General features: G+C 45.1%; 1 protein-coding gene across 10 annotated transcripts in view; it reads right to left on the bottom strand.

Annotated features, from left to right (window-relative positions):
• ASAP1 (ArfGAP with SH3 domain, ankyrin repeat and PH domain 1) overlaps window positions 1-24,593 on the bottom strand; it is a 333,908-nt gene that overhangs the window by 92,802 nt on the left and 216,513 nt on the right. For all 10 annotated transcript variants that reach the window (XM_042254098.2, XM_060393356.1, XM_027972896.3 and 7 more), the window contains one exon: window positions 19,738-19,883. In XM_042254098.2, coding sequence (XP_042110032.1) covers window positions 19,738-19,883 — 146 coding nt within the window. The remainder of the gene's footprint in view (window positions 1-19,737; window positions 19,884-24,593) is intronic.

Below are 24,593 nucleotides of genomic sequence, written 5' to 3'. Positions count from 1 at the left end.
CTGACTTTGGAAATACCTCCAAGATAAACTGTTTTGTGATAAAAGCAAAATGAAAAACAGTATTCATGGTGTATAACAACTTGTACAAAAAGAGGGAAGAAAATATGGCTTCGGTCAAATTATGTCAGAGAGGATACAGACTACACTGCTGATGGTCCCTTCCAGGGATGGACACTGGCCGGAAGAGAAGCCTTTTCTGTGCACCTTTTGCATCTTGGGGGAGCTGAGGAGAGGGATAACCTGGACTGCGCTATTGGTCCAAAACAGGTGAAAGTTCTAAAACAGAACATGAAGAGACAGTGATTATAAACCATTTTAAACCATGAGTCCCGCATCAAGGCTTCCACCAAGGCCTCTTATCCTTCGGGAAATACAAGCAGGAAAAAACAAAAAATACATAAATGTCCTTGCCACTTTGGCCTGAAGGCTGTGTTACAAAATAACAATAATAGTCATGAAACTCCATGGTTTGTACTGAATTTGAGGGTTGTTTGGAAGGAAAAGTCCCTTAAAAGCCAGGTACTGACCACACAATGAACACACAGCCCCACATTTTGGCCCTGTCATCGTGGGGAGGCACCGGGTAAGCGTGGTGGACTGTACTTTGCAGTGATGGAAAACCCCAAGACTTAAGAATTTCTTTGTGGTTATCCGCATACATATTCTTGGGGGCTGATAAGAAACCAAGAAGGCAAAAGTACCACATATTGTGAATTCAGAATCTTTCCAGTGATGAGCCTATGAAAAGGCCATAGGAAAAAAAAAAATTTTAACGTACACAAACTCTTATTTCCTGGGAAGAAGCTGGTTCATTTACAGAAACTGGCAAAGGAGACTGTGAGAATAGTAACTATTTATATTTATAAAGATAGGGAGAGAAGTCAAAGAGCAGAGCAATCTCAAGAGAAGAAAACTTTTAGGACATATTTGGGCAAAACTAAACTTCCTTCCTGGGATTTCCCTAGTAGTCTAATGGTTAAGATTCTGAATTTCCACTGCAAGTGAGCGTGGGTTCGATCCCTGGAAGGGAAACTAAGATCCCGCAGGCCACCTGCTGCAGCAAAAAAGAAAAATTAAAATAAATAAATACGCTCATGACAGAAATTTAAAGAGAAAAATTTCCTTCCTTGGCCATCTCAACCTAGAACACCTACTCTCAGATCTTTTAAGGCATTGCTTCTGTGACAGGGATGGATCAGGTCGCTTCACAGTTGAAGGATTCTGTCATTTCCCTTTTTTTTTTTTGCTTATTTCCCAGCTCTTTCAGGAATCCTTTTCATGGCCTTGGCAAACTTTTTATTGCAAACGGATATATAACAAAAGCACCCCATGGGCAATGCGGTCAGTGTGACATGGTAATAATACGGGTGGACAGACTTCTGGTATCACCTTCGTAAGCCTCAGGTTTTTAAAAGCAGCCTTTCAAATCCATTATATAATCATTTCCTATTTATTTTACTGAGGTCCTATATTGATTACTCCACTCCCATTTACTCCCAACCCATTTCCTTTATCAATAGAGTTGAACTAACATAAGCTCTTTACGTGATTCAAGATTACACAAGGTAGACGGGCATGTTTTTAAAGGTACATCTTTTCCATTTTATTAAGCACATAACACACTAAAGCCCCTTTCAGGAGTGATGTTTAGTTGTGGTAAATGCATGTGCTTTCCAAACACACTGTTGTTTGTTTCCTTCCTTACAAAAGGGCAATTTCCCCTGTGAGCACACATATCAAGCCCACCAAGGAATCCGGGGTAAATCAGACAGGGAGTGGCTGAGGGCTACCATCCTGCACAATGATGCAAAAGTGATTTGTTTAAGCACATAAACTATGGTTACTATTGGCTTTGAGAAAAACATTTTGCCTACAACTGCTTAAACGCTACCAGACATTATACAAACTTCCCTTGTAATTCCAGCCACTGGAAAAGGCTTCATGAGCCATTTTCCTGGGTATAAAAACACTCACACCTCCATGCCCTTAGTTTTTCTTTACCCCTGTAGAGCTTAGCTAGGAAATGATCTTGTTAGCTGTTTGCTGATTCCCGCCTATCTTTTCTAGAAGGTATGCTTCCTACGGGGAGGCGGCTCCTCTGTTTTGTTCACTAACTGATCAGATCCCAACACAGGAGCCAAGCGACAGCTGTAGGTCTTCACGCTCCAAGGCAGCTGCTGGCTGGCCGGTGCGGGCCTGGCGATGGGGTGGGGCAGTGACTCAGCAGCGCAGCTCTGCAGACGGTACCCCCAGGACACCTACAACACCGACCTGCACATGCAACTCTATCAACTAACGAGGACGTAATCTGCTTGCTTTGTCATCCTGCGTTACTTCTGACAACCCCTCTTCACTGCCCACTGGTTTCTCTTTCTCTCTTTCCCCTCTGCAGACAGAAACAGTTCCTCTGAAAGTAAAGCTAATGCGAATCTGCTGACTTGCTCAGCACATTGGAAAATCCAATTAAAGTAATGAGCCAGCTCCCAGCGTTCTCCCGAGGTTCCCTGGTATAAATTAGGTCTTCTGGCCCATGTGTTAACTCCTTCCTGCCCTGCAGAGTGACTCACCACCGTGAAGCTGTTTTACTCTGGTGCTTGGGCATCAGGCTGTCTTCCAGGGCATTTAAGATCCGGAGGAAAGAGTTCTTGGCAGGAGCCGCGAGGCATGAGGCCATGCATCACTCCTGGCCTGTGGCTTTGGGAGAACTGCCTGACTTGCTGACTTGGCTCCCTGATTTGAAAATGGGCATCCTGGCGCCTTCCTCTATGAGCCCGAGCCAGTGTGCAGGGACCAGGGCCTGACGCCAATGAAATTCTTGCTTTACTGCAGACACACAGGGTTGCCTGCTTCACTGGTGGCTCCTGAGAACTATGCAAGGTGTATTCAAACACTCTATTAAGTGGAGGCATCAAACCACAGACCAGGTCTGGCACTAAAGGTAATGAACTGCTTCCCTCACTGTCTTCCTAGAGGTGTCAGAATGCTTTGAAAACTACGATATACTGTATGTATTAAGCTAAGGGAAAGATTGAGGGCAGAAGGAGAGGAGGACAGAGCTGGATGGCATCACTGATGCCATGAACTTGGGCAAACTCTGGAGATGGTGAGGGACAGGGAAGCCTGGCATGCTGCCGTCCGTGGGGTGGTGAAGAGTTGGACACAACTTGGCGACTGAACAACAACAAAAGCTAAGCTTTATTTTATTTGGTTGCATATGCATTAAGGGGAAACAGGTTCTGCTCAGAGGTCAAGGGGTGAGAGGTAAGGATGCGTCTTCATCCCCTGCTCAGGGTTTTGTAGGTCCAACCCTCACAGCCACGAGAGTGCCCTGTGCTCGCACAGTCAACCGGGGGACGTGCACTCGGCCAGGCTGCGCCTGGGGAAGGCATTCACGGCCACGCCACACGCTGCCAAGGGGCCGCGACACACAGACACTGCCCGCAATGCATGCAAAATGCCCGGCACAACACAGACTCTTAATAATAAAATGTAGCCCCGTTTATTTTCTTAGGAGTCTTTACACATGAAAAGCTCAGCAGTAATAGTGGGAAAAAAAAAAAATCTAATGATAGCATTTCAGATCCTGAAACAGGTCTTCTGAGGCTGGAGGAGTGGAGGGGAGACTCCCAAGTGTCCTTCAGATTACACCACTCTCTCCTCTGGTAAGTTTCAGAGTGATTTCCCCATCTCAACCTCCTATAAAACTGCAGGATAATGTACCCCGTTATACCTTGCTTTAACCTAGGTAGCCTGAAATAGTTATTAAAATGACAGATGGCATTGTGTTTAACACATGTTATCTAAAATTACTGGGGCTTGCCCAGGTGGTGCAGTGGTGAAGAACCTGCCTGCCTGACACAAAAGACCCAGGTTCGATCCCTGGGTCGGGAAGATCCCCTGGAGGAGGAAATGGCAACCCACTCCAGTATTCTTGCCTGGAGAATTCCGTGGACAGAGGAGCCTGGTCAACTACAGTCTAAAGTTATTGCTTGAAACAACTCTCTTAAGATGAGTCTTGGTCTCACCCAATTAATGAGGAAACAGGCTAAGAGAGGTTAAGCCACCTGCCCAAGGTCAAACAGTAAGTCAGAGAGTCGGTCAGCGTATTAATAAAGGTTTTCACTGACTCCAAAGACTCTTGTGCTCTGCCATGCTGTTAGGTTGAGATTTTAAAGTGCTTATCAGATCACATCAATTGGCTTCTCGTGCCCCGTCCTACTGCAGGTCTGGCCCCCGCCCATGTCCCAGGCTCCCCCACCAGTTCCCACTAGCCTTCGACTGCTCCAGGCCCCCTCCGTGTCTTGACCCATCACAGTCTTTCTTCCGGGCACCTGCTGGGTCTTCTGTCGGGACCTCTCTTCCTCTGGCTGCTGGCAAAGCGGGCTTCCAATCTCCAGGCCGCTTCCTCAGGGAGGTCCTGACTGGTCTAGCTCTAGACTGATCGCTCCCCTCTGATCTCCCATTACTCTCAGCCAGGCAGAACAGGTTCTCTTTCAGGAGAGTCTGCATTCTAGAGTCAGTGGTTTGCATTTTTTTCACTTCCTGGAGCAAAGCTTCTTGAGGACGGGGGCTCTGATTGTTCTGTCGACCACTGTGTTACATCAAGTCCTCAGCATAGACACAATATATATATGTCGAGTAAAATGCTTGTTGACTGAGTAAATGGATGAAAAAATGAGCTTGAACCCAGGCTCCCTGCATTGGGAACATGGAGTCTTAGCCACTGGGCCACCAGGGAAATCCCTCAGCAGCTCTGCTTTAGGGAGCTTCTTATGAAACAAAGGTTCTTAGGCTACCACGTTTTACAAAACGGGAAAACATTTTCAGAGTATATAAATAAATGAAGACTGGAGGTATAAAACAGCACTGCAGTATGAGCCCAGTATTGTTTAAGTATTGTATGATATGTAAAAGGCAAAAGAAGAAGGGGACGGCAGAGGATGAGATGATTAGATAGAATTGCTGACTCAACAGATATGAATCTGAGCAAATTCCGGTAGCGAAGGGCAAGGGAGCCTGGAATGCTGCAATCCATGAGGCTGCAGAGAGGTGGACACGACTCTAGGAAGTGAATGGCAACAACTGTATAAGAACTAGTCACAGGAAAACAAGACGTATGTACAGACAGAAAGAATGTCAGAAGCTAGCTAGCTAGTTCCCAACCCCTTAACGGTAGACTGTAAAGTGATTGGTGATTTTTATTTTACTCTCCCCACCCCCCTGCATTTTCCAGGTTGTCAACAATGAACTAGCTATTACTTTTACATACTGCTGCTGCTAAGTCACTTCAGTCGTGTCCAACTCTGTGCGACCCCATAGACGGCAGCCCACCAGGCTCTGCCGTCCCTGGGATTCTCCAAGCAAGAACACTGGAGTGGGTTGCCATTTCCTTCTCCAATGCATGAAAGTGAAAAGTGAAAGTGAAGTCGCTCAGTCGTGTCCGAATCTTCACGATCCCATGGACTGCAGCCCACCAGGCTCCTCCGTCCATGGGATTTTCCAGGCAAGAGTACTGGAGTGGGGTGCCATTGCCTTCTCCGTACGTTTACATAGGCTGTTATTAAAAAGAAATTTGACACAGAAACACAAGAGGGCGATATAATCACCCAGCAGCTTATTTCTCATTTAACTTACTTGTTATTATAAGATACAAAGCAGGTGGTGTGTATAAAAGTAAAAATAATAAGGCAGTGGATTTGGATGAAAAATGTTGTATCTTCTCTATAACACTAGGGAGGGCTTCCCTGATGGGTCAGTGGTAAAGAATCTGCCTGCAATGGGTCCCAAAGATCCCCTGGAGGAGGAAATAGCAACCCACTTCAGTATTCTTGCCTGGGAAGTCCCACAGGTTACAGTCCACGGGGTCCCAAAGAGCTGAACACGACTCAGCGACTAAACAACAACATAACACTAGGGAACTCGGGCTCTCCGCCCAGGACAGCAATTCTTATTGGTGGTTCCCAATGTGCAGTCCTTGGACCAACTGTGTCAGGCCAGGTGGGAACCTGTTAGAAACAAAATCTCCAATCTTATTAATCAGACTCGGGGCGGGCGGGGGGCGGCAGGTGCGGCAAGAGGGGACCAACAACCTGCTTTTAAACAAGCTTTCTTGGGAAGATCAATGCAAGGGCAAGTTTGGGCCCCGTGGCCTTAGCTGTTCAGAGTAGAAGGAAAACCAAAGCTCTGTTGGAGAAGAAAGCCCTACAGCCAGAGAGTGGGACCCACTCGCCTAAGGCCTGAGGCATAATTCCTAGGAAGAAAGAACAGAGGTGAGCGAGAGGTGAGGAGAACCAAATTCCCACTTTAAGCTAAAGGGACCGAGAACGAGCAAGTCTGAATTTAACCAGAAAGTACAGTTTCACTGAAATTTTTGCAGAGAAAACTGGGTATGTGTAGGAGTGTCAGAGAATAAGAGAATACCTTAATGTGAAATAATGCAATTATATTTTGTCTAATTCAATTTAAGTAAATGACGGGTTAGATTTAACATCATTTCCTACATCAACAGCGAAACTGAAAGAAAGCACGATTTTCCTTTGCATTATGTGATTTCATCTGAGGATAATAATAAGAAAAGGGAGGGGAGGGCAGCTAAGATTTATAAGATCGAGATAAATGAGAAAGCAGAAGAAAAAAGCCTGTATAGGTATGCCTTGGTTTAAAAGAGTCAGGCCGACCCTAAGGGCTTCTTTAGTGTGCTTGAGAGGATTACTCAGTTAGTTGGTCAACCTTCAGAACTTTACTTTCATTTCCATGCATGCCATCTATAATCTGCTACGTTTAAACTAGAACAAAACCACAATGAAACTGACATCGAATCACATTTTCCTTGCCTTCCTTGAACATCTTTATCATACATTACGGGACATGCTTTACAACAAACTTTTACTTAGGAAGAACCTTGTCAAGGCAATTTAAGAAGCTGATAAACGTGTACAAGCACACGGGGCTCACCACGTACCAGGAGGACAAGGTGATGCCACTCAGCAGACAGGTTCTGTCTTCATTTCCCTGGTCAGAAACCAGGCACCTGCTGCTTTCTCTGCCTAGACCGCCCTACTCTCTCGGCTTGGTCCACATCTTATACGTTTTAAGACTCACTTCACTTGATCTTCAATGAGTATTTTAGAATTCAAAGAATTTCTCTTAACTCAGGGGTCCTCCAAACCCTGGGCCATGGACTGGCACCAGGCCACACAGCAAGAGGTGAGCTACAGGCTAGCAGGTGAAGCTTCATCTGTGTTTATAGCTGCTCCCCACTGCTCATTACTCACATTACTACCTGAGCTCTGCTTTCTCTCTGGTCAGCCCAGCTGATGTATTTCGAGGCCACCCGTGAAGAAAAAGAACCTTCCTACACATACCTGTGATGTTAAGTGCTGCTAAGAAACCAAATAAAAGTGTTCTCTACTTGTAGGGAGCAAAAACAGGAAGTTTTAAAAATCTGGTCCTAAATCCATATTCACCTTTCCCTACAGAATGAAGTAGCACTTTAGTACAAACTACTAAAAGATTCTGTATAAGCAATCTCTTAAATGGAAGGTGACAGTCAAGCTTAGCACAGAGGCCGGAACAGAGCGGACACTTAGTAAATGCTGGCTGAGTCGAGGCCACGCTTTTAGAAAAAGTCTTTTCTTTTCTTTCTTTTTAAAACTACTGAAGTGTTGGTATTTTCTAAATCTCTCAAAATGTCAGGTGTATCAAGCGACGCTTAGTGTTGTATGATGTTTCTATTTAAAGAAAAGAGCCTCTGCAAGCCCGAGAGGAGTTTCACAAAATATTGATTATTTGTGGCTCAGGTCAAGGGTCTCTCTTCTGGGAAGCCTTTCTGGGTCTCTGTGCTTTCTGGATGAATGGGTGAGGCAGTGAGTGAGTGAATAAAGGAATCTGCCTCTGGTGACCTAGCTTGGGAAACAGCAGAGCAGAGATCTGAACTCAGTTGTAACTGACTTCAAAGTCGTGTTACGCCTGCCAGCTCTCTGAACTTCCAATTTCTCAACCCAGCCGGGCAATTAGTCAATAAAAGGGCCATTCACTCTGAGTGGAAGACAGAGTCAGTTACTAGTTCCAGACGAAATCAGGAGGCTTGTTTCTTCCGCTTTAAACCTCAAGGTACCACAGGCAGGGAAATCCTCTAAGAAAAAGAGACAACACATAAACAAAGAGGCTTAAAATACTCGAAAATGATTCACTGAAATGGAAGAAAGAAAGAAATTCGAGAAGAATAGATGTGAAATGGAAAAGAAAATGAAAACAAAGAAACAGGACAGATGAAATGGACCCCCCGATCCAGCAGGAGGCCTGGGGGCCTGCCTGGTCCTAACATCTCAGGCAGCATTTCTCAGGGCGGGTGCATGGGAAGAAGCTAATGCTTCTTTTAGGACAAGAAAGCTGGTGGTCAAGGAAGTCAGGAAAACACTGGACCGGTCTCTTTCATTGCACGATGCCTCTAGCCTTTGATATACACGTGTGCGCAGTAAATTCTGCAAGGGTGTTAATTATGTGGTGCTTCTCAATCCAGAACTCAAGGCATGGGATTCGTGTTTCAAGGAAAACTTAGGGAAAGGTGTTTCACGTTCTGATATGCCCGCTTCCAGGCAAGACGGAAGCAGAAGCACGGGGCCCAGCCTGGCCACTGAGCAGAAGGGCTTACGGGGTGTGCACACCTCAAAGCACCGACTTGGCGGGTACCATGGAGCCTAAATCCCAGCCATGCTCCCCTCACCCATCCATCAGGGAGAAGACTGGTGGGGCTGTGCAGCACCTCTGCCAACTGGTCTGGGCTGGACAGGGTGGTCTCATCTGAGGGCCACAGAAAGTGGAGGTGAGGGGCAAATGCAGGCACCGTTCAGCAGGAGTCCAAACCAGTTCAAGACAGAACATTTAATGTGAAGCAAGAAGAATGCAGATAGGAGGCCAAGCCTGGGATGGCAATGGGAATCCAGGGAGAGGGGAAAGAAGCAAAGAAGCGGGTGCAAGGCAGAGACTGGCAGAATTTTCTGAGCCAAGAAAAGTTATCTGCATTTGCTTTTCACCAAGCAGCTCCAGATTTGGGCTGGAGAAGGCGGTCTGGAGGCTTCTGGGACTAACATCATGCAGCCAGAGGGCTGTTGATTATCTCAAAAACAGTGTTTGCCTTACTCTTGCAACATCCCTGCCACTATTTCGTTTGCTAGTCTTTAAATCTATAAAGAATAGAAGTGCAAATGTTAGCTGCTCAGTCGTGTCCAACCCTTTGCGACCCCATGGAGGCCAGGCTCCTCTGTCCATGGAATTCTCCAGGCAAGAATACTGGAGTGGGTTGCATTCCCTTTTCCAGAGGATCTTTCCTGACCCAGGGGTCAAACCTGGGGTCTCCTGCATTAAGTTATGTCTGTATCCTCTGAGAGGCAGGGAGTCCCGGGAACTGCTTAAAAGCAGAGTGGGGAGCAGACTGCCTGGGTTTCATGCTGATTCCACTATCCACTCGGGGCTCTGTGACTCGACTTTCTCAGCCATCCAGTAAGGATGATTATGGCTGCTACCTGGTGGGTTCCATGTGAGGAGCGAAGTGGGCTCTAGATGAGGCACAACAGTCTCACCACATCTGAGCAGTACTGCTCACCATATCCTCCGTTTGCTCTTTCTGCTCTCTGAGCCCCTGTAAATGGGGCCAGGAGCACAGTTTAAAGACACGGCTCCATGTGAGTCTCCAGTTTCTCTCCTCCTCTGCACAGAGGAGACAGAGCAGCCTCTCTCCGCCCTGGTCTGCGCATTGCTGTTACTGTACAGCTGAACCCTCGGTAGACATGGGACAGGAGGCGGAAATAACACCGCTCTGCTGTGTTAAGCGGTGCACATGTGGGAGCTAAGTTTATTACTGCAGCACAGCCTTGCCTATCCTAGCTGACGCCATGCAAAGTGACTGAAAAACAGTGCCTGGCGTGTAGTGCCCACACTGTAAAACACTGGCTGTCACTGCTATTTGTACAGACAAAAAGTTAACCATAAAAAATAATGAAAACTTTGCCTGCCTGAAAGCTTGGAGGATAAGATCAGATCCATCTTTATTTAAAAGAGAAGATCAGAAGCAAAATGTCAGGGACATCCTAAAGCATGGGGCACAAGCAGAGACTCCATGTTCCACGCTCAGCCCTCTGCTCTGGCAAATGAACCCCCTCTCAACAAATGCCAGTTCCACCCATCTCCATCCTCCTTTTTCTTTTCCTCCTTTTCCTTCCTTCTCTCGTAGACCCACAACGCTAAAAACCTGTCTTTTGCAGCATCAAAATGCTGTTCTGTGAATCTCTTTCAAGTCAACACTTGACAGCCACATAACCACAAGCACACACACTCTAAATGAAAAGTGTTATTCACTGCATGTAGCATTCACAAGATGGAAACCAATACTGTTTCAAATGCATTCTTTGAAATTCTTATCTAAAACACTTTTAATGGAAATCTTGAAAAAAAGAAAAACATGTTACATTGGGCCAGAGGATATCAGGATCTCTATATATTGGATGTATTTAAGATAAGGTACACCTGTACTGAATGTATAATTCAAATCCTATACACAGAATGATGGTTTAGTTATACAGCGAAGTACTATGGAGCCTGTGGAAGTGGATTCTGCCATTTTATTTGTCTGGTCATGGAGAGCTAACAAGCTTTAAAAGAAAGTATGCAAAATATATGAGTAACAGAAGGTTTAAAAAAACCAAAACTTGGTTGGCCAGAAAGTTCATTTGAGTTTTTCCCCAACACCTTATCCGAACAAACTTTCTGGCCAACCCAACATTTGGCAGCGAAACCTGACCTGAATGCACGTGGTGGTTAGGCTGGACTTGAACTGAGGCGGGAATTCTCATTTATCCTACTTCATGTAACTGTTCACCCGAGGAGTCACCAGGGGGCGCTACACAACACTGCATATAGCAAGTGCACCCTGCCAGCTCTTCTGGAATCTGTACAAGTCTGAATCTGGAAAAACATCTAGCCCCAAGAGTTCTGGAAAAGAGCCCATGGAGCTGCATCTCTCTCTCTCTCTCTCACACACACACAAATGTGTGTATAAATTATCAGTATCTCTGTGTATAAATCTGTGAAACACTTTCAAAGGACAGACTATAATATTAGTATTCCCAGAAGTTAAGAATTATGTAATGATCTTTATCTGCTTATTTGGAATTTCCTGTATTTCCCTCATTTTTATAGTAAGCACATACAACTTTTATAATAGAAAGCAAAAAGAAAACCTCCCTGCTTTCACCCACCTTCCCCCAAATGGACAGCTCTCAGGTCATGAAATGTCCCACAATACTAGTCAGTGGCGAGGCATGTCAGGACGTGAGGGGAAGCCTGGCAGATCAAAAGCTTAAATCTTTCAATTATGGATTACCATTTTGCAAAATGATTTTTGCAAATTTTTTTTTTTTTTTTGCCATGCCACATGTGGGATATCAGTTCCCCAACCAGGGATCAAACCCGTGGCACTTGCAGTGGGAGGGGGTAGTTCAAACCACTGAACCACAAGGCAATTCCCCAAATGATGACGTTTGAAAAATGTATTATCCTGGGACTTCCCTGGCAGTCCAATGGTTAAGACTCCGTGCTTCCAACGCAGAGGGTATGGGTTGGATCCCTGGTCAGGAACTAAGATTCCGTATGCTGTGTGGCATGGCCAAAAACAAAATAAAATAAAAATTTAAAAACATATAATTCAGAGCACCCAGAGGCTATCAATTACATTGAGGATACCCAGGCTTTCAGTGCTTTTCCACGTTTTAAAAACTTGAGAAATAATCCATTTGCTGTGAGTCTAGATGCAACCTGCACATTTCCAACTATTCTCGTTTGAAGAGGAAGAAAAGAAGGAAAATTAAAAAAATCCTTAACCCAAACCACAATGCCCTGCAGTCAGAGATTGCAAACAGGAAATGCTACGCAGCTGGAGAAACCTCTGCTTTGCTTCAGTAGTTCTGAAGCAATAACTGCCCTCTAACTGATAAAAGAGGCCTGGGCTCTTATGCAAGCTCCAGAATGTCCAGGAGGCACACTCAGTCCTGGCTGGACTGGAATCCTCCTGGGCACCTCCGACAATTTCAAAAGAGCTTCTCCATTTATTTCTATAACTGCTGCTACATCGGGGTTCTTGGCATACGGTTTAAATGGTTTGCCTCTGCCCACTGAGAATCTATTTCAATCCACCAATTACTCCTTTCCTGTCCCATTTTTGTGGTTTGGTAATTAAATGGATGCAGGGCTCTGTTGACTCCTTTGCTTCTTTGTCAGGATCACAGGATGATGGCCTGACGCTGGGTATAAGCACGTCCAGCATAGTTTAGCAAGTGATGACTTTACAGAAAAAAAGAAAAAGGCACACAAAAAGAGTGAACCCAATTCTGGCACTGTATATTTAATCAAATGAAAAATAAAGAAAACCTGCTGCTGCTGCTAAGTCACTTCAGTCGTGTCCGACTCTGTGTGACCCCATAGATGGCAGCCCACCAGGCTCCCCCGTCCCCGGGATTCTCCAGGCAAGAACACTGGAGTGGGTTGCCATTTCCTTCTCCAGTTCACGCAAGTGAAAAGTGAAAGTGAAGTCGCTCAGTGGTGTCCAGCTCTTAGCGACCCCATGGACTGCAGCCCACCATCCATGGGATTTTCCAAGCAGGAGTACTGGAGTAGGGTGCCATTGCCTTCTCTGAAAGAAAACCTAGGGACAACTGAAAACGCAAGAGCACCCAGCTCTTCTCCTTCTTCTTTTGCTTACAAGGAAGCGTTAGTTATTAATACATTAGCTGAAGGGCATCTGAAGTAGAAGGGATCGAATGGATAAAGACACGGAAGCAAAGAACAGCCAAAGTTCCGGTAACAGCAAAATAATCTGCTGTATCCGGAGCTGACTTAGATTAGGAAAGTTTTGGTTTTTTCCTTTTTTTGTCACTTCCTCTACACTTTCTTCTTTTAAAAAAGTTATTTGTTTTTAATTGGAGGATGCTTGCTTTACAATGCTGTGTTGGCTTCTGCCATACATCAACATGAATCAACCGTTAAGTATGCCTGTGTCCTTTCCGGAAGGCATCGGAAGGATGAGTTCAGAGAGACTGAACTCTGAATATTTCCAATAATTTTTAAAAACTGCTACTATCAACAAAGCAGGCTATGAACCAAACCTCCAAAAGATACTTCGAAGGAAAGCTCAGGCACTTAAAACCTCACTGCAAAGGTATTAAAAACGTCAACAAAAGAGATTATGTCCGTGGTTCTCTGGCCTCTCACCACTAGGAGGCAGCACTCCCGAGACACAGCAAACATGATGAAGGGATTCACTTCCAGGAGGACACAGTTAATCCCTTCACCTTGTGAGAGCAGTGACCTCCTAGAGGCCTTTAACTAGAAGAAAAACTCGGAAGGCACAGGAGCTGGTTTAGACAATTTATAAGAGTCAGAAGGAAGTAGGAATTGGTCTATAGGAACAATAGGGAGACTAGAGTTTGGTTTTTGGTCTGTGCATTTTTTAAATTCTGAAATTAAAGCTATACAATGAGAGCTATATTATCGAAGATTCTCTCCAAGAATAGCTGTATTATTAAAGACTTTCCCCAACTTTCTCTCCCTGACTAACATCTGTTCATTTACATTTTTGTTAACTTTATTAAATTGAAGAAAAATGATAGATTCACAAAAAGTTGCAAAAAGGCCATTTTCCTTTAAGAAAGTCCACGATGAAACAGCAGAAATGCTTGATTTTTTACTACACCCCAACATGCCATGATATATCTTTTTAATATTCTGTTTGATGAAACAGGACACATAGGATGTGAAGAACTGCCAAGGTGCACCAAAGGGCAACGGCGATCTTGAGGAATGCAGGTTTTCAAGCTGCTAGTTGAACTGGCTGGTTTTGTCAGTTTTCCAGTAGAATACCGCTTTTTTTCCCATAAAAGAGTGACCGATGAACTGTGCTATTGAAACCTGGGTATTTGGCAAACATTTTTTAAAATGAATCACTCACCACTACAAGGTAAACAGGTGGCAGCATTTGTTGCTAATGACAGAACTGGAACTTCCAGAGAAAGGTTAAAATTTTGGAAAAACTCTGCCACCATGGACTCGACAGTTCCCAGACCCTTAAAGTTACATGGTTTCAAATTCATATTGCTACTAACCTTTTTAAGGAATCATAATCTTGTTTTGCTGCTGCTGCTATGTCGCTTCAGTTGTGTCCCACTCTGTGCGACCCCAGAGACGGCAGCCCACCAGGCTCCCCCGTCCCCAGGATTCTCTAGGCAAGAACACTGGAGTGGGTTGCCATTTCCTTCTCCAATGCATGAAAGTGAAAAGTGAAAGTGAAGCCGCTCAGTCGTGTCCAACTCTTCGTGACGCCATGGACTGCAGCCTACTAGGCTCCTCCGTTCATGGGATTTTCCAGGCAAGGGCATGGGAGTGGGGTGCCATAGCCTTTGGCTTTGTTTTGCCATAGTATCAAAGAAAAATATTGGTAATTACCTGCAAAGGGTCTTAAAGTACTTTTCTCTGTAATTTTGTCTACTTCAACTAAAAAACATATCACAACAAAAGGAATTAATACATTAAAAAAAATGCCTCAGTTTTAAATTCTAAGATAGTAAACAGGGATAGGAATATTCCACATAAACACAAACTCTTGGGTGGCCTCAATCATTTTTAACATTAGGATCCTAATACCCAAAAGTTTTAGAACTGCTAGCTAAGAGTCTCCCAATATAATATATATATAACCCACTAATGAGGGAAGGCCTTCCCTGGTGGCTCAGATGATAAAGAATCGCCTGCAGTGCAGGAGACCTGGGTTCCATCCCTGGGTTGAGAAGATCCCCTGGAGAAGGGAAAGGCTACCCACTCCAGTATTTTTGCCTGGAGAATCCCACGGACAGAGGAGCCTGGTGGGCTACTGTCCATGAGGTCGCAAAGAGTTGGACATGACTGAGCGAGTAAGCACAAGCGCAGTGAGGGAAACCAGAGGGAGAAACTAGGGAAGAAAGCATCGACACTTCGCAAGCTGCAGAGAAACAGGAGCAGGATGGCAGCTGGCACAGGGCCCTGCCATGGCATCCGACGGGCCGTTGGCATCCCGTCTACTGTGCTCCTGCTTAGTCAGTCGCATTCTACTCTCTGCGACCCCACAGGCTGCAGCCCGCCAGGCTCCTCTGTCGGAGGGATTCTCCAGGCAAGAATACTAGAGTGGGTAGCCATTTCCTTCTCCAGGGGGTCTTCCCAGCCCGGGAACAGAACCTGGGTCTCCTGCATTGCAGGCAGATTCTTTACCAACTGAGCTACAAGGGAAGCTCAAGTGAGAGGATGTAAACAACAATAATAAAAGCTTGTATGTGTTAAGTGAATTCCATCTGTCAGGTATTGTGCTTGGTAATTTGCCTCCAGGATCTCAATGAAGTCTCATTACTATCAAGAAACAATTAGATACCATCATCTCTTTTTACAGATAAGGAAACTAGCATTAGACAAAAGTTAAATGATTTGCCTTAGGCTAGAAAGCTGGGCTCTGGAACTCCAGGTCTGATTGTGACCAAAACCTGTGTTCTTCCCATTGCTTAACATGCACAGCCTCTCCCATCCTATAATCAAAGGTAACAGATCTTTTTATAAAAACCCTTTTCAAGAATTCCTTGGCGGTTGAGGGATTGGGACTTGGTGCTTTTACTGCTGTTTGATCTCTGGTTGGCAAACTTGAGATCCTGAAAGCTATGTGGTGCAGCAAAACGCAAAACAAACAAACAAAACAAGCTCTTACGTGGAGGGCAAGAGCTGCAAGAAAAGCAAGTTACTTAAACCTGGCTTGGGGCGTGATCAGTATGAGGTCACAGGACCATCAGCTGCAACTGCCATCTACTCTGCAGTCCTCAGACTTCAGTTAGCTAATAAAAGCCAGCCTCAGCTCATGTGATGCTGACAGCAACGTCTGTGCAGCTCCTGAGATCTTCACAATAACATTTCACTTGATCACCCTACCTTCCACAATCGCCGCAAGTATGGAGAGACAAAAATTTAAATGGTGACTCAGAGAGTCACCAGCCCTTAGTGAGCTCATGTTTTTCAGAACCAATCCTACACAGAAAACTCCCAAACACAATATGCTTGTCATACAGACTGCTTAAAAGTCATTAGCACAACTAACGGAAGTTCTATCTAGATCTAGTGTTTGTTAAAGGCAGAATGCTAGACCTGACCCTAAAACCTACCCCTTTTCCCCCCATAAAAATAACTGTTTAAATATAAATTATGGAAATATCCATTAAAAGCAATCTCTTAATTAGAAAATAACATTTCTAATGAAATAACATTTCATTAGAAAATAACATGACTATAGACCTCAGCACAACAGATATTTGGGTATTTGCTGGCTGAACTGAGGATAAATTTAGGAAGTCTAAAAAATGCCAAAGTATCTTCTTTCATCTTGCTTTCTACATGATCCATTATTGCTGAAGTTTTCCCATCTTCTCACCTTAACTAGCCTAAGTAAGTAGGATTTTCAGCAATCTCCTGAGAAAAACAGGTTCCCAGGGGTGCTCCCTCCAAACTCATGAGGGGACTGGAAGGTGCTGCAACCAACCCCTCCCTCCCTGAGGGGCTTGGCTTCCCTTGGTCCCCCTGCTCTGGGGCGTGACCCTATCCTTCTTACCTTTCCTTTAAGACAGAAAAAGGGAAGCAGAAGCTGCTGGCTCTTGTCAGGCTGTACAAACTCCTGGGACTGACTTTATTCAATCAGAATAGTGTTTCCCTAGTAACCGGCTATGGCACACACTGATCCTTCTATCTGCTCCCGCAGTGGAAATGCCACCACCTTCTCCATCTTTTTTTTTTTTTTCATTTGGCAGCATGGCAAGGCGTGAAGGATCTCAGTTCCCCAACCAGGGACTGAACCAGGCCATGGCACAGAAAGCCCAGAATCCTAATCACTAAGCTACCAGTGGGGCCTCCCCTGTGGCTCAGCTGGTAAAGAATCTACCTGCAATGTGGGAGACCTGGGTTCAATCCCAGGGTTGGAAAGATCCCCTGGAGAAGGGAAAGGCTACCCACTCCAGTATTCTGGCCTGAAGAATTCCATGGACTGTTATAGTCTATGGGGTCACAAAGAGTCAGACTGAGCAACTTTAATTTTTCCTTCAAGCTACCAGGGAGCTCCCTGTCACCACCACCTTTTTTAGGAAAATGACTATGTTTTGTTTTAAACTAACTGAATGAAACCTTCCAGCAATTTCTTTTGATTTGTTTCTTAGACTTCTGGAAGGAGGAGGCCTGCAGCGTGGGGGATGTTTAGGGAAAGATGACGCCCAGAGCATGAGGTGCCAGGTGGCGGGGAAAGCCTGGGAAGGACGATGGACGCAGAGCCAGCGTGTGGGGTTCATGTCTGGTAACTAACAGCATGCCTGAACAAGGCACTGACGTAATGTGCCTTAGTTTCCTCACCTGGATTCGAGGTATAACAACCACCACTATGTCAAACACTGTTCTGTGCGAAATCCACATGAAGCACGCTGCTAGGCACCTCAGAGTGCTCAAAAAGCATCAGTGGCGGGACTTCCCCAGGGGTGCAGTCATTCAGAATCCACCTGCCAATGCAGGGGTCATGGGTTTGATCCCTGGTTTGGGAAGATCCCACTCGCTGCAGGGCAGCTAAGCCTGCGTGCCACAGCTACTGAGCCAGCAAGTTGCAATTACTGAAGCCCATAAGCAGCAATGAAGACCTAGTAGCCGATACAGAAAATGCACAGATCTTTAAAAAAATAAATAAATAAATAAATAATATATATATATATATATCAGTTGTTTCTGCACAGAGATAAGCAAACGAAGACAATGACTGAATGGCAACTGATGGCATTAAATCCACACAGGAATCTCTTCGCTGAAGGAACCTCCGGGACAGGGAAGTGTGGAGATGAATTGACCCAGGAAACGTGGACGTGATGGCTACTGACTTAAACTAAACATATTTCGTCTCCTGGCAACGAAAGGTTAGCAAGATACTCTATTTCATGGGTGAAAACACCCATGTCAGGGAAAACAGAACTTCCTCCCGAGCCGGGAGCCTTTTACCAGCTATGACCAAAAGGAAACGTCCGAGTCTTGTTTCACTTCCTTTCTTCCCACCGTAGCACCTTTGGGCAACGCCACCTGGAAAAAGGTAGGCGATGCCCCGAGGAAGAAGAAATGGGAGGCCCTATCTGAGTAGGAGAGATTTAAATGATACAAGAATTACAGGAACATCATGGGTTTGTCAAATAAACTCCGAAGTTTAGGAACACAAAGGCCCTACAGTCAGAATTATCCTTTCTCCAGTTTCTGAAGACCTATTTCTATTTTCAACCTTTATTTTCTTTATGATTAGTTGTCACTGTGTAAGACTAATTCAGTGGCATGAAACTATCAATTAAAATTAAGTTGTCAGGATGACAGACACATACATATATTCATCTCATGGGACAGGAAAACGAAGAATTTGACTGGTCAAATTATCCAGGTTGTCTTTATTTTACAATAAAGTGTAATCACCTGTAAGGTAGCCATTTGTACCAAGCAGATTTGCGACAAGGGTCTCATATAAGACCACAGAGGTCTGTTTGATATGGGTAACTAACTCAGGATCAAGGCATTTTAAGCTTGAGTTCTGGGTCTTTACAGTAGGCAAAGATGCAATGCTGAGACTGGGAAGATGAAGAGGAGGAAACAGCTCCTCCGTTTCAGGAAGGAGCCAACAAAATTATGATATAGTTTTCCTTTGGCATCTTTCCATCTCCCACTGCCCCACCTCTTGGGACTTAGGAACGGAGGCTTGATTACAAATTAACTCGTACACAGCTGTGGTGGTCGTGCTAGACAGAATGAAGCTTTCTCACTATGAACGCAGTGTGAGAGTGAGGGAGGCTGGTGTGCAGGATTTAGGGACAGCCAGACCACACTGCATGCTCTGGGCTCCCCTGATGGCTCAGCGGCAAAGAATCTGCCCGCAACACAGGAGACAACAGGATTGATACCTGGGGTCCAGAAGACCCAGTGGAAAAGGAAATGGCAACCCACTCCACTGTTCTTGCCCGGGAAATCCCATGGACATAGGAGCCTGGCCAGCTACAGTCCATGGGGTTGCAAAGAGTTGGACATGACTTGGTGACTAAATAATCCTCATGTCTGCTCCTAGGTCAGCAGCTCCAGTATCTTAGATTTTTAGGGATTCTTCTTGTCATCATCTACTTCTGAAACCATAGATTCCCTAACCCTTAAAATCTTTTTCCTTGGGAGGATGTTAAAAGGATATGGGGAGTTGGGAGAAGTTAATTATTTGTAAATCAAGGGCTGAAATGTGTGATGGTCTTCATACAAGTGAAGGGTGACATGCATGTTTGACACAGAAATAATCCCCATTCTTTCAACAAATTAAAAGGCCAAAGTCACTAACGCTTGTCTAAACAAACACAAAAGCAAACAATGGGGGAATGTGGAAGAGAGTTCAGGTTAACCAGTTTCTCTACCTGCTCTAAGTGGGGTCAGTGGTACAAATTCTAGGCATTTCCCAAAGGCATTTTCCTTAAATGTGACTCCATATCAAGGACTGAAAAAGCTTTTTATTTTTAGTTTTCTTCTTTTGACCCCAGGGTCAAGGGCTGGGGAGAGGATTATCACTTCGTTCACTTTATGATCTTGCTTCCTTTGATCAGGCTGCAATTTTTAAACGTTACTTGCGAAATGGCTTACCAGATTTTTCAGCAGTGTGGACAGTTCCTTCGTAAGCGTGGAAAACTTGACAAAAGCAGTGCCAAGATCTGGGTTGTCTCGACTTAAAAAATTACTCCCAAACTTATCAAGAACTTGTGCATAGTTTTCTTCATTTTGTACATGGTCTGAAAAGAAGAAGAAAGAGGAGTCTGAGCTGTTATGTGCCACAGTGACAAGCTACTCTGAACACTGGCTGATCACCAGACACTCTCAAAAAGAAAGCAGAGAAGCTGGATCCATTCTTCACTCAATGTATCTAGAAGGTGGCTGGCAGTGTGCTGAGTGTTCTCACTCTATCAAAGGCAGCTCCCCTCTTTTGTTTCAGAGCATTGAGTTCATTTATACCCCCAATTAATCCACAGAGGCACCACGGGTTAAGGGGTCAAATTACCATCCCATTTTCAAGCATTTAAGAAACTATGATCGTCAGGAAACAAATCAGACCTGATTTTTCTTTCTCATACCCCAGATGCAGTCCCCTGGCCTCTACCTTTAAAAATGTAACAAAAATTTGACAACATCTCACCGCTCCCATGACTATCAACATCATCCAACACCGTCCATCATCTCTTGCCTCCATCCCTACAACCCTTCCTGCAAAAGCTCCTTGTTGCAGCCTCTGGTCTGTTCCCAGCACGGCACCCAGTGTGATCCTGGGGAGTTGTGCGTCTGATCCCGTGAGTCTCGGGGCAGACACTGTCCCTCCCCACGTTCTGAGTCCTTGCAGGCTTACAGAAAGGGGTACTGCACATCCCCATACCCTGAAGTAACCCGGCACCGACCAAGGACGTGTGAGCGCAAGTGGTGCCAGCCTCACGTGGCAGCGTTTCAGTTCCCCGTGCTCAGCTCTGCACGTCTCTTTCCTTGTGCTGGAGTGCAGGGAAGCATGAATTTATATGGAGGTCCACAGCAGATGCATGATATTTATGAAAAGAATAAATGAACACAAAACCATCTATCAGAACCATACCTTTAAAGGCTTAATTCAAACGACAGCTCTTTCTCTTGTAAGCCTCCCCTTACTTGGCAATGATTTTTCCTTGCCCATAACGCTCTGTACCGCTACTGTGGTATTTTCCACCACGTCACATCATATTCGTGTAAGTACTGCTCTTTCCCTGCCCCCAAACAACGAGAGGCAGGGCTTCCCAGTGGCTCACCTCTGCATTCGCACCCAACACACACCACTCACGTGTTAGGGAGCTCAGCTTATGAAGCTAGGGCTCAGTAAAGAGGTGTTGACTTGGATTCGTCGATTACCCTTTCGGGACTTTAAGAAGCATTCACTCCTTAAGTCTCCTGGGTTGTTCAATAATTGAACACTAAATAATTTAAAAATATTTCACTCTCTAACACACCCTCAGTAACTGCCTGGGAGCAACAGTGTGTGTGAGCCTGGACTGGTGGATGCCCCAGAAAGAAGTCAAAATACGACAAAGGTAACAAGCATCACAGCATCAAGCGAAACGAAACGAGGCCCGAGCAGCCTTCTAATTGTCACCACATTAGAAATGCATGATGCCTAGGGTGGATGTCAGCATTTCGGGTTGAGATATTAAAAAAGATAAAATGCAGTTCTAGTTACCTCCCGTAAAGCTGCTCTGAGAAACACAAAAGAAAGGCTACATCAGCTGCAGACAGGATGCCCACGCCTGGCCTCCTTCGTAAGCTGGAGCTACCCCAGCACCTCCTTAGTAAGCTGTCTGAGGCCAAGGGCCTCACCTCGCCCCTGAGAAGCCCACTCTGCCCGACATGCTTTCCTGCTCTGGAGGTCAGCAAAAAAGGGGTTCAGAAACCTGTTTAACCGCTTTCAAAGGAAGGGTCTCAGAATTAAAACCTAAGGGGCAAGCTTTACGTGGCAGGCTTTGTGTCTGCTTGAAATTAGAACACATTTCAAAGGATACATTGAAATCTTTAGATTATAGGATACCCAGGTACCTACCAACCAGTTAAGACATAAACTATTTCAGGATGTTCTTCTCTCCCTCTCACGCTACCCAATTCCAACCTCTTCTCCCCTTCCTCGCCACAGCCATTATCCTGAATTTGGGCTTCAGGGAGGGGTTAGGAAGTTGTATGAGAAGCTCTCAGTTTATGAGGGATGACAGATTCACCAAAAAATAAGATGGACTTGGACAAGGCAGAGAGCAAGGTCATAGGAAGTTGGCTGAGAACCTTCTCTGACCCAAATGCTTTTCACAATATTGTATTTAACCCACACCAGAACTCTGGGAAGAATTATGCTTATCAGGTAGGTAAAATAAAAAATATGATGAGAGAGGCAGAAGGTAAGACTGGATAAGTTTGGGCAAGATCATGGGTCCTGTATGTTTAGCCCACAAATGAATCACTTCAGTGGCTCAGTTGTGTATGACTTTTTGTGATCCCATGGACTGCAGCAAGCCAGGCTTCCCTGTCCATTACCAACTCCTGGAGCTTGCTCAAACTCATGTCCATTGAGTCAGTGAGGTCTCAAATCATTAGCCATATATATCTATCTATCTATCTACACACACACTCACAAGAGTGTATGTCTATATGTAATAACCACATTTGTATGTGCATACGTGCTAAGTTGCTTCAGTGTCCAACTCTTTGTGACTCTATGGACCATAGCCCGCCAGGCTCCTCTATCCATGGGATTCTCTAGGCAAGAATAGTGGAATAGGTTGCCTGCCTTCCTCCAGGGGATCTTCCCAGGGGATCGACCCAGGGATTGAACCTGTCTCTCTTATATCTTCTGCATTGGCAGGCAGGTTCTTTACCACCAGGACCACCTGGTTTAAGTCCCACATGTATAATCTATACACATGTATATGAAATTTAACACATCTGAAGATAGAACAGCTAATTCAGTGAGCTAAATCTTAGAATACTACCACTAATTCTACTGAGGGTTTAAGTGATGGGAGTTAAATAAAAGGTGCTTAGAACAGTGCCTGGCAGGCGGCACATGCCCCTAAATTATCAGCCACTACCTCTATACCCATGATTAATTACAATATCGAGATGTGTTTCATATCAAATGACATAAGAATGTAGGTCTCCCATGTTTCAAGTATTCTTTTAACATACTGCATTATAAAGCCAACAGCGACAATTCACCCGAAAGATTATATAACCACACACGTCCCTTTGTACAAAATTAAGGGTTTACCAAACAGGCTTTCAATAGGCACAGAGGGCAAGGAGGCAGGATTCTGGTGGAGGCAGAAGGGAGGGACAGATTACAGAGTAGAGTAAGCAATTTGAGAGGAATGTAAACTCAGGGGTTTAGGGAAGGAGAGGGAAATGAAGGCCTTGGGCTAGGAGAGCACCGTGTAGGCATGGGTGGGACTTGGGACGCAGAGCATTGGTTCAGGACATCTCAGAGAGCAGCACAGTCTGTTTTAAGAACTTTACTCAAGTGCCGGATGACTTTTGGAAGCTGGTTACGTAGGGGCTGGGGTTGGAACTTCCTCGGTGGTCCAGTGGCTAAGACTCCCGAGTTCCTGATGCATGGGACCCAGGTTCAATCCCTAGTTGGGGAACTAGATCCCACATGCCACAACTAAGACCCGGCCCAGTCAAACAAATAAATCTTTAAAGTAGAGGCTGGGAGAAGCAGGTGAAGACAGAGATGGAATAAAAGGAAAGAAAAAAAAAAATACAGTGAGCGAGAAATCTGATCCATCTCTTATGGAGACCCATGTTTTTCTAATATTTATAGGGGATTCCCTGGTGGCTCAGACGGTAAATCGTCTGCCGACAATGCGGGAGACCTGTGTTCAATCCCTGGGTTGGGAAGATCCTCTGGAGAAGGAAATGGCAACCCACTCCAGTACTCTTGCCTGGAAAATCCCACGGATGGAAGAGCCTGGTAGGCTACAGTCCGTGGGGTCGCAAAGAGTCAGACACGACTGAGCAACTTCACCTTCTGCCATTCAGGGTATATTGCAGAATATAAGACAGCAAATGCTATGTTGCTTCTTTCAGTTCTGACGAAAGAACAAAATAATATAGTTTTAACAACTGAACCAGAAAGGGCCACTTAGTTAGGATTTCAACTGCTGGCATTACTTTGGAGAGATGACGAAGATACACTAATCCCCTGATATGTTCCGCACAGCTTGAAATCACCTTTGTATACTCACTCAATGGCTCAGCAGGTAAAGAACCAGCCTGCCAATGCAGGAGACACAGGAGACGAGGGTTTGATCCCTGGATCAGGAAGATCCCCTGGAGGAGGAAATACCAACTCACTCCAGTATTCTTGCCTGAAAAATCCCACGGACAGAGGAGTCGTGAGCCACAGTCCATGGAATGCAAAGAGCTGGACACGACTGAGCACAGTGCACACACACACACATTTAAGCACCACGGCATATTTAGGTAGTGACCTCTTACTCTGGCTGTAACAGTGGCAACTGCTAGTTTGCTGAGCATTCAGTACTGAGCACTGCTGAGCACACCGCTCACTGCACTGAGCACTTTACATGCATTTCTTCAATCACGCTTATTAACAAGCCTATGAGATAAGTACTGTTATCATCCTCATTGGGAAGATGCTGGAAAAAAAAAAAAAAAGGTCAAGGCCACACAACGCATAAGGGAACTTAAATTAGCACTTTTTACTCTCAGAGCTGTGAGACACACTCAGGTCTATTACTGACACTTCGTGATGCATTGACCCAGCAACTTCACCTTCTTCTAAACCTCATTCCCATGCTATGAAATGGAGGTGATGACGGTACTGACCTCACAGGAGCATGGCAGAGATGGAGTAAGATACCGAGTGGTATACAGCAGACTCGATACATTTCTACCACGACAAGGGCAACAACAGTGATGGGGAC

This window comes from Ovis aries, chromosome 9 (genome assembly GCF_016772045.2).
Source record: "Ovis aries strain OAR_USU_Benz2616 breed Rambouillet chromosome 9, ARS-UI_Ramb_v3.0, whole genome shotgun sequence".
NCBI classification, from domain to species: Eukaryota; Metazoa; Chordata; class Mammalia; order Artiodactyla; family Bovidae; genus Ovis; species Ovis aries.
This window is presented reverse-complemented; position numbering and strand designations above follow the sequence as displayed.